This window comes from Heterodontus francisci, chromosome 7, assembly GCF_036365525.1.
Source record: "Heterodontus francisci isolate sHetFra1 chromosome 7, sHetFra1.hap1, whole genome shotgun sequence".
Classification (NCBI taxonomy): domain Eukaryota; kingdom Metazoa; phylum Chordata; class Chondrichthyes; order Heterodontiformes; family Heterodontidae; genus Heterodontus; species Heterodontus francisci.
This window is the reverse complement of record NC_090377.1, coordinates 51,229,502-51,247,999: the sequence shown is the minus strand read 5'-3', so window position 1 is coordinate 51,247,999 and position 18,498 is coordinate 51,229,502. Positions and strand designations below refer to the sequence as shown.

The following is an 18,498-nucleotide window of genomic DNA, read 5'->3' as shown; positions in this document are numbered from 1 at the left end:
GAGGTGGGGGATGGAGGGCCTATTAACAGTCACTTAAGGGCCTCTTCCTGCTGCCACTGGGATTTAGCCAGCGGTGGTGGTGGGGGGAGGTAGGGTGGCGGTGGGGCCTCCACCATGCGGGGACATCGCCCAGTAAAACGATGCGCCCTCTGTGACTGACGGAGGGCCCCACGGGAAAAAAAACACATAGGTGAACCTCCCCCCTAGACCTGCACTAAATGCCCACCCTAGCCCCCTCCCTCACTGGATCCTGCCGGTCTGGCTCCAGCGATTCCGCCTCACTTACCTTGGGTCTGGGCTCCAGCGCTAAGCCTGGGTCTAAGACCTCTGCAGTACCAGCAATGGCCTCTGCTCCCAGTAGCACTACTGATACTGCTGAGCTTCCGGCCCTGTGATTGGCTGGCAGCTGTTAGGCAGGTTCCCCATCTTTAGAGGGAGAGGGATCCCGGCGCTGGGCACTGAGGTGTCAGAGCAATGAATGATCATGTGGGGCTTGGGGGATGGGGTGGTGGGAGTTGGAAAGGCCGAAGTGGGATTCCCCTGTCATGCAGGATCGCATCTGCCAAGAATGAGGCATAATAATTCAGAAGGTAGTGTGCAACTGAAGCTGGAACAAGGAAGCATCTCTGTCTCTCTCTCTGTCTCTCTCTCTCCCAAGCCCACGGAAAACACGTAAACCTCAAGAGACAAAAGACTCCTACATCGGAACAAGTTGAAGCGTGAACTGGGCCCCAACGAATTGCAAGATTTACTGGCAACCAAAGACTCCACTTTGAACTTAAAGGACTGTAACTACCAGATATTGCCTCAAACGTTTCCCCTTTATTCCTTTCACTTTTTCTGTCTCTATCTGCGAGTGTATTTATCGCGTATGAATGCGAGCCTGGTCGCGCCGTGTATTCGTAGTTGTTAACTGGATTAGATTTTAATATTAATAAACTTCTACCATTCTTGTTTAAATCTAAGGAAACCTGTTCGGTTTCTTTGCCTTACAATTGGAGCAGTGAACAAGGATTCACTTAAGGGGGAGCTAAAAACACGTGTTTTAAAATTAAACCCTGTTAAGGTTAAACCAGGCAAAGGCTGAGAGGGAAGCCCCTAGACCCCTTCTCACCTGGTCGTAACATCCCCCAACTTTTCAGCTTGGCACCAGAAGCCCCATCAGTGCCACAAAATCCAGCCCATTAGGTCAGATGACCAAAAGCTTGGTGAAAAGAGGTAGGTTTTAAGGAGTGTTTTAAAGAAGGAAAGTGAGGTAGAGAGGCCGAGAGGTGTAGGGTGGGTAGTCCAGAGCTTGTATCCTAGGTAAATGAAGGTTAGCCACCACCGATGGAGCGATTAAAATCAGGGATGCACCAGAGGCTAGAATTGGAGGAGCGCAGATATCTTGGAGGGTTGTGGGGCTGGAGATTACAGAGATGGGGCGGTGTGAGACTATGGAGGGATTTGAAAACAAGGATGAGAATTTTAAAGCCAAGATGTTGCTTGGCCAGAAAGTCAATATAGGTCAGCAAGCACAGTGATAGGGGAATGGGACTTGGTGCGAGCTAAGACATAGGCAGCAGAGTTTTGGATGACCTCAAATTTACAGAGAGCAGAATGTAGGAGACCAGCCAGGAATGTGTTGATAGTCAAATCTAGAGGTAATGAAGGCATGAAGGATGGTTTCAGCAGCAGATGAGCTGAGACAGAGTGAACTGGGCAATGTTACAGAAGTGGAAATAGGTAGTCTTACTGATTGTGTGAATATGAGGTCAGAAGCTCATCGCGGGGTCAAATGTGACACTAAGGTTGCAAACAGACTGGTGGGCATCCCACCCAATGCAAAATTCAGGTACATGTCTCTGGAGCATTAGTCTGGGCATCTGGATTACTAGTCCAGTAAATTACCACTATGCTACCATTCTGCTTAGCAACATCATCTAAAAACATGGGTCAAGTTCCACATGTAGGCTGATGACACTCAAATTTATCATATTTTTCTTGACCACTCTACTGCCGCTGTGCTATCAGACTGCTTGTCCAACATCCAGTTCTGGATGACCTATTATTTTTTCCAGTTAAGCATTTGGAAGTCTGAAGCCATCATCTTGGCCTCTGTTACAAACTCTATACCCTCACCACCTATTCTTTCCCTCTCACCAGCCACTAATTCATGTTGAACCAGACTGTTCACATCTTCAGCATCCTAATACACTTTGAGCTGAGCTTTTGATCCCCATATCCTTGCCATCACAAGGACTACGAAATTACATCTCCATAACATTGTCGGCTTCCACCTCTGCCTCAGCCTATCTACCCCTGGATCCCTCATCCATATCTTGGTCACCTCAGTACTTGACTATTCTTATGCTCTTCTGGCCAGTCTTCCATCTTCCATAAACTTTGGCTTATCTAAAGCTCTGCAACTTGTAGTATAAGCCAAGTAAAGTCCTGCTTGCCTATCAACCCTATTTCTACAGTGGCTCCTGGTCTCACAACGTCTCAAATCTCTTCATGGCCTTCCTCTTCCCTAACTCTGCAAACTTCTCAAGCCCTGCAACTCTCAGAGAACTCTGCATTCCTCTGACTCTGTCTTCTTGTGCATACCCCACACATTTCACCCCAGCATTGTTGGCTGTGCCTTCAGCTACCCAGGCCCTAGCTCTGGAATTATATCGCTAAACCTTTCCACCTATCTGTTAATTGTATATTAATTGTTTTTAGTTGTATGCAGCTGGTGAGCATTAACTGGTAATTCACTTGTGCTCTTATAAATAGGAACAGATAGAAACAGTTGTGACTAGATTAGGAGGTGCATGTTTGTAATGCGTATCTCTGTAATTAAAAGCTTATAAAATTGTGTGAAGATTGGCTCCAGTTCTATCCTTCACCACCTGGCTTTCTGAAATAGAACACTCTCCATCTCTCTCTTTAACTTGAAGGTCTTCTTTCAAACCATTACTTTGAACATGATTTTGGTCACCATTCCTAATCTCTCCTTCTTTGGTTTGGTGTCTGTTTTTGTCTAATTATGCCTCTGCGAAGTGCCTTGAGATTTTTTCTACATTAAGGATAATATATAAATGCAAGGATTTGATTATATTGTACCATTAATGACCACACATTCCTTTTTGATTGCACACTATCCATTAGCATCCCACTGAGCCGTTTTAAAATAAAGAACTATATTGCCAGTATACCACCATAACTAAGCCAGAAAAATTCTGGTCTTAACAGGACTATTAACAAAATAATTCTTTCATGACAATAAATGAAATACAATACACCACTGATCATGTTTATGTGGCATTCATTTGATTCATCATTCTCTTCACTTCGGATTTTTTTTCAGTTTTTCCTGTTTCAATATATCAATATTGCACGTTTGATCCTGACCATACTTCAAATTAACTACGTAGATTTCAGGTATTTGAAATTAAGATTTTTCCTTACCTGACGTCAACAATTAAAGTTGTTCGGTAGTCTTTACGGTTGTTAAATGCAGATTCAAACTGCAAAAAAATGTGAGAATAGATTCAAAATATATATGAAAAATTTCCATTCTATTTTTGATTGAAATATAAATGCATTGTTGTATTGATCAAGATAAATGCTTTACTCTTATCCTCTTCCCCTTCCAAAGGGTCCAAAAGTTGTCAATTTGATGCAATTGGGAATTTGTGACAAAAGTGGGGAAGCAGGGGCTGCAGTTTGCTTCCAGTACTTGTAGAGGTTTGTATTACAGGCAACCATTTAATTTAATCCACCAATAACTTACACTAGATTAAGTAATTAGTTAAAAGACTGAGGTGCAGACATTGCGTGGTATCAAGGAGGGGGAGAGTCACCTGGACACTCTGATCCAGGAGGCAGTTGCACCCCTTAAGGTCAGGAAGTGGGAGAGGTCTGGTTAGTGGTCAAGCACAGGAGAGTGTGACCAAGAGTCAGGCTAGTAAGGGGACTCTAGGTGCGGTGCTGGAGAAACCTCGGCCTTTGCCATTATTCGATAGGTACAAGGTTTTTGGTGCTTCTTTGGATGACGGCAAAGTCTGCAAGGTGGATGAGCAAACTAAGCACAGCACCTGAAGGTATTGGAGGTAATTTAGGTGGGGGGATTGAAAGAAATGTGGTCGTAACAGGGGACAGTATAGTCAGGGGGTTAGAAATTGCTTTCTGCAGCACTGGGAGTTCTGAAGGTTGTGTTGCCTGCCCTGTGGTTGCATGGTCACCAAGGTTGGGAACTAAATACTCCAGGGTACTTGACATTTCGAAAAAGACAAAATGGAAAAGAGGCGGGAGGGGTAGCCTTTATAATAAAGCATGACATAAGGACAATAGTGAGGAAGGATCTAGGTTTTGAAGAGCAGGAAGTAGAACCAGTAGGGAAATAACAAGAGTCAGAAAATGTTGGTGGGAGTAGTTTATAGGCCCCCTAACAGTAGCTATACTGTTGGACAGAGTATTAATTAAGAAATAAGAGGAATTTGTAACCAAGACAAAGCAATAATTACAGGGGACATTAATCTTCATATAGACTGGACAAATGAAATCAGCAAAAGTAGTTTGGAGAAAAGTTCATGCAATGTATTCAAGATTGTTTCCTAGAATAATATGCCATTGAACTAAAAGGAAAGAAGCTATTCTAGATCTTGTTTGTAATTAGACAGGGTTAATTAGTAATCTCATAGTAAAGGATCCTCTGGGAAAGCATGATCATAATATGGTAGAATATCATGTTGAATTTGAGAGTGACATTTAAGTCTGAAACTATGGTATTGAACTTAAATAAAACCAATTACATAAGTATAAATGGCACGTTGGCTAAGGTAAGTTGGGAAATTGGACTAAAAGGTATGACAGTAGATGAGCAATGGTGAAGGTTTAAAGAAATATTTCATAATTCTCAATGAATCTACATTCCATTGAGAAATAAAACCACCACAGAAAAATAAATATATCCATAGCTAAATAAAAAGGTTAAGGATAGTATTAGATTAAACAAAGAGATTTATAATATTGCCAAATAGAGTAGTATGCCTGAGGATTGGGTGAGTTTTAGATACTAGCAAAGAATGACCAAAATAAAGGAGTAAATAGAATGAGAGTAACCTAATAAGAAATATACAAAAAAGATTTTAAGACCTTTTACAAGAATGTACAAAGGAAGAAAGTAGTGAAAGCAAACATAGGTCCCTTAGAGGCTGAGAGAGAACAAATTATAATGGAGAATAAGGAAATAGCAGAGATGTTGAACAAATATTTTATGTCAGTGTTCACTGTTTTATGTTTGTCTTCACAGTAGAAGACAAGAAAAGAGGGGGAGAGAAAACAGGGGAACCATAGGCCAGTTAACCTGACATCAGTCATCTGGAAAATGCTAGAATCCATTACTATGGAAGTGATAACAAGGCATTTAGAAAAGCAAGATATAATTGACAGAGTCACTATGGTTTTATGACAGGGGAAACTGTGTTTGATAAATCTATTAAGATTTTTTGAGGATGTAACTAGTAGGGTAGATAAAGGGGAACCAGTGGATGCAGTACATTTGCATCTTCAAAAGGCATTTGATAAAATGCCACATGAAAGGTTGTTGCAAAAGGTAAGGACTCACGGGGTTGGGGGTAATATATTAGCATGGATAGAGCATTGGTTAAAGGACAGAAGACAGAAAGTAGGAATAAACGGGTCATTTTCAGGTCGACAGGCTGTTACTACTGGGTGCCAGAAGAATCAATGCTAGGGCCTCTGCTATTTACAATCTGTATCAATGGCTTAGGTGAAGGGACCAAATGTAATGTAAACAAGTTTTGGACAATACAAAGCTAGGTGGGCAAGTGAGCTATGGAGGAGGGCACAATAGGTAGTATTTGCAAGTCGTAGTTCCCTGGCAAAACGATGGGAGCTGCAGCAGGTCAGGAATCTGATTGCTGCTGGAGTAGGCTTTGCCGTGGCTCTCCTAAAGAAAGGACATCTAATTAAATGGACCGTGGAACATTGGCCAGAAAGGCTCAACTGGACATGTATTCCGAAGGCTGCAGCAACCACAGGAATGGAGAGGAGACCTGGAAAGGACCTCCCACCACCTCCTCCCTGCTGGAGCTCACACTCTTACCTGATGGTCCTTCTGCAGGATCTGAGGGACTGCAGTGAAGTAATCTTTCCCAAGGCTGGGAGCAAGTGACCAGTCTCACAAACCAAGCAGCCGTGCATGGAAGAGGCCAAGGAAGTCAGCGGCAGGATTGTACTTCCTCCAACCTGGAGACACTGCACTACAGGTTTCAAGAGGGCAGGAAATATAAGTGGCATAACACTTTCAAATGCCAAGCCCCACAATCAAGGCTGAGATCGAGAGATTTTTAGGCCCAATGGGGATCAGGCAGGAAAGTGCAGTTGAAGTTGACGATCATGCATGATCTTATTAAATGGAGGAACAGGCTTGAGGGGCTGAATGTCCTTCTCCTGCTCCTATTTCTTATGTTCACATGTTCTACAGACTCCTTTCACCATATCCAGTTTACAGAATATTCATAAAATCTGCTCCAAATCTCTGCCAATCTTGGTCTATAAGGGGCAACTAAAAGGTACAATTGGGAGTGGTGGGTGAATTTACTGGCCTCATGGTGGCGGGTTTGGTGGCAAGAGTGGAGGGGGTTGTCGGGAAAATAGTGGGGAGCTGAGTTGGATCAGCTCCCCAACACATTCCTGCCACTGGGGAACTTTCCCGGGTAGGATGGGAGGCGGGTCAGCTGCCTGCACCACAGAGGTAGGCAGACAATTTGCAGAGTTAATTCCCAAATTAGGGGTGATTTTGTGGCCTCTCCACCATTTTTTCAGTGGCAGAGTGGCCCCCTGCCACGTATGGAGGTCATCCACTCAATGGAGGCGGCCTCAGTGTGGCAGGCAGGGATCCATTGGAGCCGGATGCTCCATGCTGCAAAGAGGGGGCTGAATTAACGCAAGACTGATCCAGCAGAGGGGTTTCCCCTCCACCCAAATCATCTACCCATGTATATCACAGCTATTTAAGTTTTGATGTGCAGGCAGCTAGGGCGGCTTCATGTTGAGGGGCCCTCATGGTCCCCAACCTGCTTCAGCAGTGCCCATTTCTACCAGTGGGGTTGCTGAGGCTCTAGATATGCTGGCCCTCTGATTGGGCTGCCAGCATCGAGAGCCCATCCTTATCGGATGCAAGCTTAGAGGCAGCCAATTTGGAAGCTGTCTCCTGGAAGATCATGACGCTGGCCTCGCTGCCGGCAATTGTGGATTGGGACCTCCATTTGGTCCCAACATTGAGGTACTGAATCTCGCAGGAAAATTCTGCCCAGTCTCTTTGTTCCTGTGGAAGCTGCCCATCTTCTGTTCTGTGCTTCATTACAATAGTATGGCTAAAATTGGCAAGTCACCATTTGGAAACCTCAGGTGTGAACCTGTATCCTGCCACTCACGGTGCAGTGTGCTCAAATTTCAACATTCTACGCTTTCCTGTCACCTTTATTTTTAGCCAAAACTAAGTTTGTCTTTTAAAGTGGTTTGTTTCTCTTAATTTAAAAAAAAATTGTGCTTTACAGCTACGAATACCTACAAAGATCGTTATATTATTTCGAAGCTTCATATATTCCAAAGATATTTTGTTCTTCAGGTCTTCATGAAAATCCATTTGAATGGTCAATTCTCCGCAAAAAGTCTTGCCTAGATATTAAAAATACAATTGAATACTTACATTTTGCTCAAGTGTCAGACGATATAGCAACTTGATTTATAAATGACAGCAGTTTCTTTCCCCATTTCTTTTCCAATTATAATTACAGGTTTCAAACAATTGGAAGGTTTGAAAACCATAACCACTGAGTGGGAAAAGCAGCAGCAAGTCCTTCCATTTCAAAAAGTCTTGAATATCAGTTTATGCTGTTTGTATTTGTTGGGTTATTATTGGTTTGTTCAACATGTCAGGAGTCAACTTCAATGAATTTAGTCTTTGTTTAGATTTAGAAACAACTTGAAATAGGGTTTTTATTGACCATTAAGAAAGCACACACAAATACAAAAGTTCTGGGAAGAATTAAAGGAAGTTCCAATCATCTTGATTATCATCAATGCTTCGATTACAAAGATAACAAATTGTGCTGGAACCTCTATCAACATAATTGTAGAAGCTCAAATTATAGGTTGTGTGAGACTTAATTATTTCCAATTAATCCAATTGGTACTATATTCCAAACTACTCAAATTGCAGTATCAGGAATGATGAATAACCAAAATAACTTTAAAAAAGTGTTTTTTCTAGTCTTATAATTAACAACAGAACCTGAAATGGGTGAAGATGTAAACAAAATGAACATTGTGATTAAGATTTGCTGGGCTGTTCTAGATCATTTAATGAAAGAATAAAGGATCTGTCACACTAAAATTTAGATAGATGAACTTAACGTGATTTCAAATACATTTGTTCAGCTCAAGGGGACCATTAAAATATAGGTTTGGGAAGATGGTCTACCATTTTTCTAGCAATTGTACTCCCTATACCCAAGTTGAGGTCATTTTATATGTAACAAGAAAAGCAATGGTCCTCATACCAATCCCAGAGGGGGGTGGGGCTGTGGGGGGTGCCATTGCATACTTCACTCCAGTCAGAAAAATATCTGTTCATTACCACTTTCTTCCTCCTATCCCTTAGCTAATTATGTAATCAAGTTACCAGCGTTCCTTTAATGCTATGTGATTATATTTTCTAAATAAGTCTGTTACGTGGTACTTAACCTTTTGAAAGTCCATATATACATCTACTGCACTATCTTTAACAATCTGCTACTTCATCAAAGAATTCAATCACGTCAGACCTAATTTGCCTTTAAAAGTCCCTACTGACTGTCCCTAATTAACCCACAATTCTCCAAATGAGAATTTATTTTGTCCTTGACAATGGTCTCCACTAGTTTTCCCATCACTGGTGTTCAATAAACTGATCTGTAGTTACCACATTGAGTGTTTTCTCATTTTTTGAACAAGGTGTAATATTTACAATCCTCCAGTCCATTGGCACCGCTCCCATATCCAAGCAGTATTGAAAGATTGTGGTCAGACCCTCTGCTATCTCAACTCTAGCTTCACTCAATAACCAAGGATGCATCCCATCTGAACTGGGTGATTTGTTAACTTTGTGGTAATGCCAACCTAGTTAGCACCTTCTTTCAATCTGTTTTTATTCTATGCAATATCTCTGCTGTCTCTTCTTCTACCATGACATTAACTTCATCCTCTTCATTAGCGAATACATAAATATTAAGGGGGTGAATTTCCACGGAGGTGTTCAACTCATCTTCTCTACATTTTGTAGGAAAACTGCAGAAACTCTGAAAAATGATTTTGTTCATGGTTCTTCTTCCAAGGCTACTGTGGGAAAGCGGGAGAACCCCAAAGCTAATTCATAGTCACGAACATGTGCTCTGCCAAATGATTATTTTAATCCATTGGCTGGAAACCTGAATTAAATTTTAATAAAGGTTACTGCTAGCAGCTAAAATGGCCACTGAAATTTGCATCAATATCCTCTACATTTTAATGCATCTAAAGGGAGCTGAATTGTCTGGCTAGTCCCCTCCAGAACAATGATTTGGGAAGTTTGGAGTGAATAACCTGTCCAGTCCCCTTTACCTAGCCCATCCTGAGACATTTAAAGGAAATCACTTGGGACATTAAACTGGTGGAAAGGAACCACTCAAAGGTAATCACTTGAACAATGGGACCCCGATTGAGAGAAGGGAGTTATTAGACATGAACTAATGAAGTTGAAAAAAGAAATACATTGTGCCATCATGTGAAAGGCCTACCATCTGTGTGTTTTAAGTTGGGTTTTTTTAGCTCTGCAGCAGACAAGCAACTGGGCACTAATTAAAAGAGACCCAATTGGTAGACTCTCTCTTTTTCTCTCTTTCTCTCTCTCTGTCTCTTTCTCTCTCACTATGTCTCTCTGTCTCTTCCTCTATCTCACTCACTCTCTAGTCCATCTGACCAGTTTTGAACCCTGCCAGCTGGCCGTGACCACCTTATTCTGTCATTGCTGCAGACAGAGACCCCGTGAAGGAAACCATCTGCATCACTGTTTTCCAGGAAAACCCTGAATCTGCTGGCCACCTATACAAGTTGGAAGCCTTAGGACCACTGAGTTCAGCCGGAAGACAACCGAGTCATCAAACTCCATAGATTGTATGCCTCTTTTTATTGTTCCGGACTTTAACCTAACCAATCTATCCTTCCCCACTTTGTAACCTATTTGTGTATGTGTTTGTGAACCTTGCATGTGTGTATGAAAGTTGGAGTGTAATTTATTATTTTACCTAGGTCAGTTTAAGTACAATAAAGGTAACCTCCTTCTTTATTAAACTCAAGAAAACCTGTCCGATTAGTTCTTTTATGGTCATAGCACGTAAATAGTCAAACACTCACTGAATTGGCAAACTTTAATAAAAGAACTAAATTTTGTTATGGTCAAACAAGGAGAGAGACAAGAGGGGAGGCCTTTGACCCCTCCTCACCTGACTGTAACAGAAATTTGGAGGCTCTTGTCCAGGATCAGTCCAAAGACAAATGAGAAATTGAAAGCGGGAAACCAAATTGATCCCTCGCAAAAATTTAAAACGTGAATATAAGTTTTCTTGTGGTTTTCAGTGCTAGTTGTACTAAAATGCCCACATTCGAGGCCAATACCTTCCTATAGCAGAGTGAAGTAACTTCAGACAGTTTGAAGCCCTATTTGTGAAAGAGTTAAGGAGTATAGGTAGGCATTTAGAGATTACTATCTGTTCAAAAGCTAGGAACCCGAAATCCTAAAACTTGTGGCCAACCATTTTGAAATTGAAACTGAAGCACCAGAGACAGACTTGGAATCTGAAACAGACAGAGTAACATTAGTCAAGCTACAGTTGGAACAGTGGAGACTAGAGCTAGCATTCCAAGAAAAAGAAAGAGATTTCCAAAGAGAGTTAAGGCAGTTTGAACTAACTAGGGGAAGACCCAACATACCCAGTGCAAGCACCACTAGTAAGGGAACTACTCCTAACACAAGACTGAATGCTGAGCTCTTAAAGTTCTCTCAACTGATACCAAAGTTCAATAAGGAGGATGTGGAAGAATTTTTCATCTCTTTTTGAAAAGCTTACAAAACAGTTGAAGTGGCTAGCAGAAGGCTGGACCCTGCTACTGCAGAGCAAATTAACAGGAAAAGCCCACGAGATGTATTCACTATTGCCTGATGAGAGTTCCTCACACTGAGATGACCAAAAATGCTATCCTGCGCAGTTATGAGCTGGTACGGGAGGCATACCACCAAAAACTCCGAACCCTTCCAAAGCAGCCTGAACAAATTTACATCGAGTTTGAAAGTGTTAAGCAACTCACTTTCAATTGATGGAAAGGGGTGCTTAAGATAGAGCCTACCTATGAAAACCTCATAGAGGTGATCCTTCTCAAGGGGCTCAAAAACTCACTTTCCCTTTCCATAAAGACTTATGTGCAGGACCAAAAGGTTCCAACAGGCAGTTAGCAATCCTGGCTGATGAATATATGCTTGTCCACAAGATCTTGCCCAAGATAAACACTTCCCAGGTCACCTCCAAAAACCAAAAAAGGATAGAAGGTGGGAAGATGATAGGAGCCTGAACAGCCATGGGTGAGAAGGAAAAGCTGGAAACACAGGGGCCCTCCTCAGGCCAAAAAGGAATGTGCTGAGAATTGAAGTGATGGCTGAAAGCTTGTGTGTTTCCATTGCAACAAGACAGGTTACCTATGAGCTGACTGCTGGAAGTTACAGAGAAAACCTATAGGATTAATTAAGGTACACAAGATCAGGGAAGGAAAAGGGACCCTGATGGAAAGCACAGCAAACCAGGCTGTGGCTTTAACTGTGGCAGTAAGACCCAATAAACATATCACTGTGAGTGCGGAAGAACAGAACAAAACCCTGAGAGTTAACAGGATTTGTGTCCAAAGTAAAAATGACCCCATAACCCTCAAGTGAGGCAGGTAAGCCCATAGTCATAGATAGGGACATAGGGGCCACCCAATCCCTTCTGCTGGGAAAAGACATAACCTTTCCCCCAAAGAGGGCATTGAATGCTAGAGAATTAGTAAACGGTATAGGAGGGAGGTACATGCCCAGACCTTTATATCCGGTGTACCTGAAGTGCAACCTTGTTTCAGGACCAGTAACTGTTCCGAAGAAGGGTCACTGACCCGAAACGTTAACTCTGCTTCTCTTTCCACAGATGCTGCCAGACCTGCTGAGTGAATCCAGCATTTCTTGTTTTTGTTCCAGTAACTGTAGGGATTGTCTCTGGTTTATCCGTGGATGGGGTTGAGCTGCTTCTTGGTACTGATCCGGTAGGAGCGAAGGTGGTAGCTTCTCCAGTAGTTTTAGAGTGACCAAAAGAGGTCAGAGAGACAGAACAGTTACAAGAGAAGGTTGCTGGCATTTTCCCTGACTGTGTGGTGGCCCGATTCATGGCCAAACAAGCTCCATCAGAGGAGGCTGAACTGGCACTGCAGACAGATTATCCTACTATCTGGTTATCCGAAACCTCCTTCGGGTAGTTAGAGGACCCAAACTGAAATGTTAAGCAGGTCTTCCTTGGTCGAGGTTCAGCAAGCTGAGCCAGTGTTAAAAAGGTTAGCGCAGACTGTCCAAACTGAAATGGAAGCAGAGGGAGTTCCAGATTGCTACTATTTAAAGAATGAGGTGCTGATGAGGAAGTAGACATGTGGACAGTGGTCCACAAGATGATGGTGCTGCCTAGGTACTGTAAGGAAATATTGAAAATAGCCCATGAACCTCCAACAGCTGGACATGTCAGTATCCAAAAAACCCAAGCCTGCATAAGGCAGCATTTTGACTGGCCACAACTCCATAGGATGTGGTGGAGTTCTGTAAAACTTGTCACACATGCCAGGTGGTGAAAAGCCCCAACCTTCAAAAAAACCTGCACCCCTAATTCCCATACCAGCTTTTGGGGAACTCTTCAGCAGAGTGCTGGTGGATTGTGTGGGGCCCTTGCCGATAACAAAAGGGAGCTACCTGTATCTTCTCACCATTATGGATGTGGCAACCCTATTCCCAGAGGCCAACCCCTTAAGAACTATCTCTGCTAAGGTAGTGGTGGAAGGACTAACCCAATTCTTCACCCGATATGGCCTGTCTGCCACGATCCAGATGGATCAGGGCACAAATTTCATGTCGGGTTCCTTTCAAAAGGTCATGGGTAATGTGGGCAAAACCCAGCTAAAGTCCTCAGCCTACCACCACAGTTACAAAAGGCTTTGGAACAGTACCACCAGACCCTAAAAACAATGATCAGGGCATGCTGCTACGAGTACCCGCAGGATTGGAGCATAGGGCTGGGATTTCGTCTGCTTGCCGCCAGGGACTCATCCAATGAGTCCACTGGCTTTATTCCCTTTGTATTAGTTTGTGGACACATGGTGAGAGGTCTTCTCAAACTAATCAAGGAGAGGATTTTGGGACACAGGGATGAGCTTTCCATGTTAGAGTACATCACGATGTTCTGGGAGCAGCTCATAGAGAGCCTGTGCGATGGTTCAGGAACAACTAAAAACCTCTCAGACAACTATGAAAAGGTGGGCAGATAAACATGCCAAGGCCAGAACATTTCAGCCCGGAGACCATGGGCTGGATTTTACAGCCCCCCCAACATCGCAGGGGGGTTGTGGTGGGGGCCAGAAAATGCCTCCGGGAGAGGTCCGCCACAGGCCTCGATGCTGGGAAGGGCTGGCCCGATATTGCCCAAAGTGGCAAGGCCTCATGGCGGACTCCCCGCCGCTCAGTGGCAGGAACATCATTTGCATTGTTTAATTTATTTAAATAAATGAATTAAGTACTTACCCGCTCCAGTGCGATATTGCTGCTGTGGCCTACACTCTTGTGCCTTTGGATCCCCGTAGGGGCATCCGAGGCGGTACACTGGTGGGGAGTAGGGAGCAGGCATGTTATTCAGTGCAGTTGGGGGGAGCGGCATCAAAGTAATTTCGTTGGTCTAGGTGGTGGGAAGGGGTAAAGTCTAAAGTTTATGAACTTTGGGGGTGAAAGGTCGGGTGCACAAGATAAGTGTTTTGGGGTGGAGAGCGTAAGTAATGAATTTTATGTTCATTGGTGGGGAGGTGGGAGAGGGTCGGGATAACTTTAATTTTTTACAATCATTGTTCTTTAAATATTTAAAATACATGGAATGGCTTGAAGCCCTTTAAAAATGGCAGCGTCTGCACAATGGTGCCTGATGCCATTGTCGGAATGAACTGCCCACCCCCTCCACTTCATCGGGGGGGGCGGGAGTGGCATTGTGCCCAGGCCATTTAAATGAGCCAGCGCATTTAATATCGCGACAGCTCCGCGATGTGCGGTCCGCTATACGGGCGGACTGTCATAGTTTGCATCCGGCGCTGAAATCCAGTCTCATGTTAGTGCTACTAGCATTACAGGGTGAACCATTGAAAGCCTGGTTCAGTGGATCATACAGAGTAGTAAAGAAGATTGGCAGGGTGAATTATTTAATTAACACCCCAGATCTAGGAAAAAGCAAAGACTGTACCAAATCAATATGTTAAAGTGGTATCACAGCCAGGAAGGGGACAAACAAGCACAGGTCTGTCAGGCAGTCAGGGGGGAGAACAAAAGGGACAGTGAGTTAGAGGGAGGCAAGGAGGTATTCCAAATCAAACCCCCTGCCGTCCGGTTAGCTAACGCTAAAATGTTAGGGAAATTAGACACCATACTCTCCTATTTAAGTGCAGAAGAAAAAGGAACGCTGACGAGGCTGCTCACAGCATTTAAAGAGATCTGCAGGGACTAACCATGGTGCATAACACTAACCCTACACAATGTGGATGTAGGAGAGCCCCCTCCCATAATTCAAAATCCCTATTGCCTAGGTCCCAGGAAACTGACTTAGGTTTGGGAGGAAATTCAGTATATGCTGGAGTACAAGCTGATTGAGCCCAGTCAGAGCAGTTGGAGTTCCCCAGTTGTGCTCGTGCCTGTGCCCAATGGTTCAGCCAGGTTTTGCATTGATTACAGGAAGGTTAATGCAGTGACCAGAGCTGACTCCTACTCAGTTCCATGCCTGGAAGACTGTATTAGTAGAGTAGGAAACACCACCTACATAACCAAGATAGACTTGTTAAAACAATACTGGCAGGTTCCCTTAACACCCTGAGCTATCGAAATCTGGTATTTCGTCACCCCAGACAGCCTATTCCAGTGCCGAACAATGCCTTTTGGGTTAAGAAATGCCCCAGCCACCTTCCAAAGGCTGATGAACCAGGTAATGGCTGGCCTGCCCAACTGTGTAGTTTACCTGGATGACCTGTTAGTGTACAGTGAGAACTGGGGGGGACCACCTAGACCAGTTAGAAGCCCTCTTCCGAAGGTTACAGTCGGCTGACCTAGTGGTAAATCTGGCAAAGAATGAGTTTGCTAAAGCTCAAGTAACCTACGTAGAGTATGTTATGGATCAGGGGCGAGAGCAGCGAAGGTACAGGGTGCTGATGGATTTTCCCAATCCCACGACCAAACACGAAATAATGCGATTTTAAGGGATGCATAGGTTTTAGTGCAAATTCGTTCCAAACTCCAGCACTATAGCCACCCCACTGACAGACTAACTACAGAAAAGAGCAAGGTTAGTGTTGTCAGGAGGGTGCCTAACAGCTTTCGAGAGGCTAAAAGCCATCTTAACCAATGAACCAGTGCTGGCAGCTCCAAACTTTAATAAACCATTTAAAGTGGCAGTAAATGCTAGTGACTGAGGGGTGAGTGCCATCCTGCTCCGAAGATATGAGTCTGGCATTGAGAGACCAGTTGGGTATTTCTCCAAGAAAATTAAATTGACATCAAAAGAGATATTCCACTGTGGAAAAGGAAGTTCTGGCACTGTTGCTGGCTCTCAAGCACTTTGCAGTCTATAGGCAAAATGGATATAGGGAGATCATTGTCTATACCGACCATAACACTTTAACATTTGTGGAGAAATTCAAAACCCAGAATGCAAGGCTATTTTGATGGAGCCTGCTTTTGCAACCCTACCACTTAAAGATTACCCACATTGCTGAAAAAGCAAGGTAATAGCCGATGCTTTATCCAGAGTCTAACTCAACACAGAATCATCGCAGACAAAAATGAAACCAAAGCACATCTATGGCAGTGTAAGACTGAGAAGTGAGTATTTAAGGATGAATGTGTATGTACAGTTTCTTATTGTTTTACAACCTTATGCTCCTGTCATCATATTTCATTCTGCATGGTGTGAAGGTGTCACGAACCTATGCCAAATAACGATTTTTTTAATCCATCGGAGGGAAACCTGAATTAAATCTGAGTAAAGGTGACTGCTAGCAGCTAAAATAGGCACTGAAATCTGAATCAAAATCCCCTACATTCTAATGCATCGAGAGGGAGTTGAATTGTCTGACCAATCCCTTCCATAACATTGACTTGGGAAGTTTGGAGTACATCACCTGGCCAGTCCCCATTCGCAAGACATTTAAAGGAAATCACTTGTGATATTAAACTGGTGAAGACAAACCACTCAAGGTAATCACTTGAATAATGGGACCCTGATTGAGAGAAGGGAATTCTTAAACATCAACTAATTAAGTTGAAAGAAGAAATACACTGTGCCATCATGTGAAAGGCCCACTATCTGAGTGTTTTAAGCTGGATTTTTTCTCTTTGCAGCAGACAAACAACTGAACACTAATCAGAGGAGACCCAAGTGGGGTATGCCCCCCACCTCTCTCTCTCTCCACAGCCCACCTGGCCAGTTTTGAGCCTTGCCTACTGTCCATGACCACCTAAGTCCTATCATTGCTGCATGCAGAAACCCCATGGAAAAAATCATCTGCTTCGCTGTTCTCCAGGAAAGCCCCGAATCTGCTGGCCACTTCTACAAGCTGGAAGCCTCAGGACCATGAGATTCAACTGGAAGACAACCGAGTCATCAAACTCCACACACTGTAAACACCTGGTTTTGCTCTGGACTCTAACCCAACCAATCTATCCTTCTCCACTCTAACCTATTTGTGTGTGTGTGTGAAACTCACACCCACGCACGTATGTGTGAAAGTTGGAGTGTAGTTTATTATTTTACATAGTTTTATTGTACTTAAACTAATCTAATGTCTTTCCTCGCTAAACTCAAGAAAACCTGTCCAATTGGTTCTTTTATGATCATAGCAGGTAAATAGTCAAACATTCACTGAATTGAGCAAGCACGTTCACTTTTTTAAAAAAGAAATAAACCCTGTTATGGTCAAACAAGGAGAGGGACAAGAGGGGAGCCCTTCAGCCCCTCCACACCTGATTGTAACATCACCCTTAAATCCCAATCTAATTCTTCTAAGATAACTATGGGAGTTGGAATTTTCACTTTTCCCATCTACCACCCTACATGAACTTGAGCTCATCCAAAACACTTCTCCCTACATCCTAATTTGCACTGTTCCATTCACTTATCCCTGTGCTTGCTGAAGTACATTGGCTCACGACCAGCAATACCTCGATTGTAAATTCTCATCCTTGTTTTTAAATCCCTCCATAGCTGCACCACTGCCTAACTTGGTAATCTCCTCCAATCCGACAGCTCTCTAAGATTTCTGCATTCCTTCAATTCTGGCCTCATGCAGACCCCGGATTCTAATCACTCCACCATTGGAGGGCATGCCTTCAGTTTCATAGGCCTAAACCTCTCTAAACCTTTTTACCTCTCTCTTCTCCTTTAGGATAACCCTTAATAACCTACCGCTTTGACCAATCTTGTGGTCCTCTGTCCTGATATCTCTTTATGTTGCTTAGTGTTAAATTCTGTTTAATAACACTCCTGTGAAGCACCTTGAAATGTTTTGCAATATTAAAGATACTATATAAATGCAAGTTGTTTTTGCTGTTCAATTCAATTTTACTTATATAGCAAAAGTATCCATTATATATCTTAGGAAGAAATTGCATTTCTCCAGCTGATGTGAAAGAATAGACAAAACAATTTGTGATTACTGCAACATTGCCCTCCACTGCCAACAGTGCACTATAGCAGCTATTTTCCATTTGAGGTGCTAAATTGTGATAATTTTTTGCACCTGTGCAAGTGCAATAGTATTGCACATTATTGGGGATATCAATATCCTCCAATTGTTTCTGTACTTTACTTTTGTTTTGTCCTTTTCCTGTTTCTATATTTTTCAATTTAGTTATTTCCCTCCTCTATTTAGACCCCTTGCCAATGTTAGTATTCGTTTATTATACATTTTAGAAGATAAATGAAGTCAACATCAGTACATAATGTTACTTCTCTGAAAGTATTCTGTACTTTCAATCAGACAGAGCACACAACTTCATTAAGTAGTAGAGACTAAATAAATTCCTATTACACTTATGCTTTAAGTTTGTAGATAAATACTCAAAATAAAATTAGGGAATTCTAGACATTATTTTACATGGAATACAATTTATAGTAA

At 42.9% G+C, this 18,498-nt stretch overlaps 1 protein-coding gene across 20 annotated transcripts in view; it reads right to left on the bottom strand.

Annotated features, from left to right (window-relative positions):
* The window catches only part of LOC137371703 (mucin-13-like), a 146,883-nt gene that overhangs the window by 50,689 nt on the left and 77,696 nt on the right, over nt 1-18,498 (bottom strand). For all 20 annotated transcript variants that reach the window (XM_068034507.1, XM_068034499.1, XM_068034501.1 and 17 more), the window contains 2 exons: nt 7,568-7,674; nt 3,436-3,494 (listed from right to left, as the gene is read on the bottom strand). In XM_068034507.1, the coding sequence (XP_067890608.1) occupies nt 3,436-3,494; nt 7,568-7,674 (166 nt within the window). The remainder of the gene's footprint in view (nt 1-3,435; nt 3,495-7,567; nt 7,675-18,498) is intronic.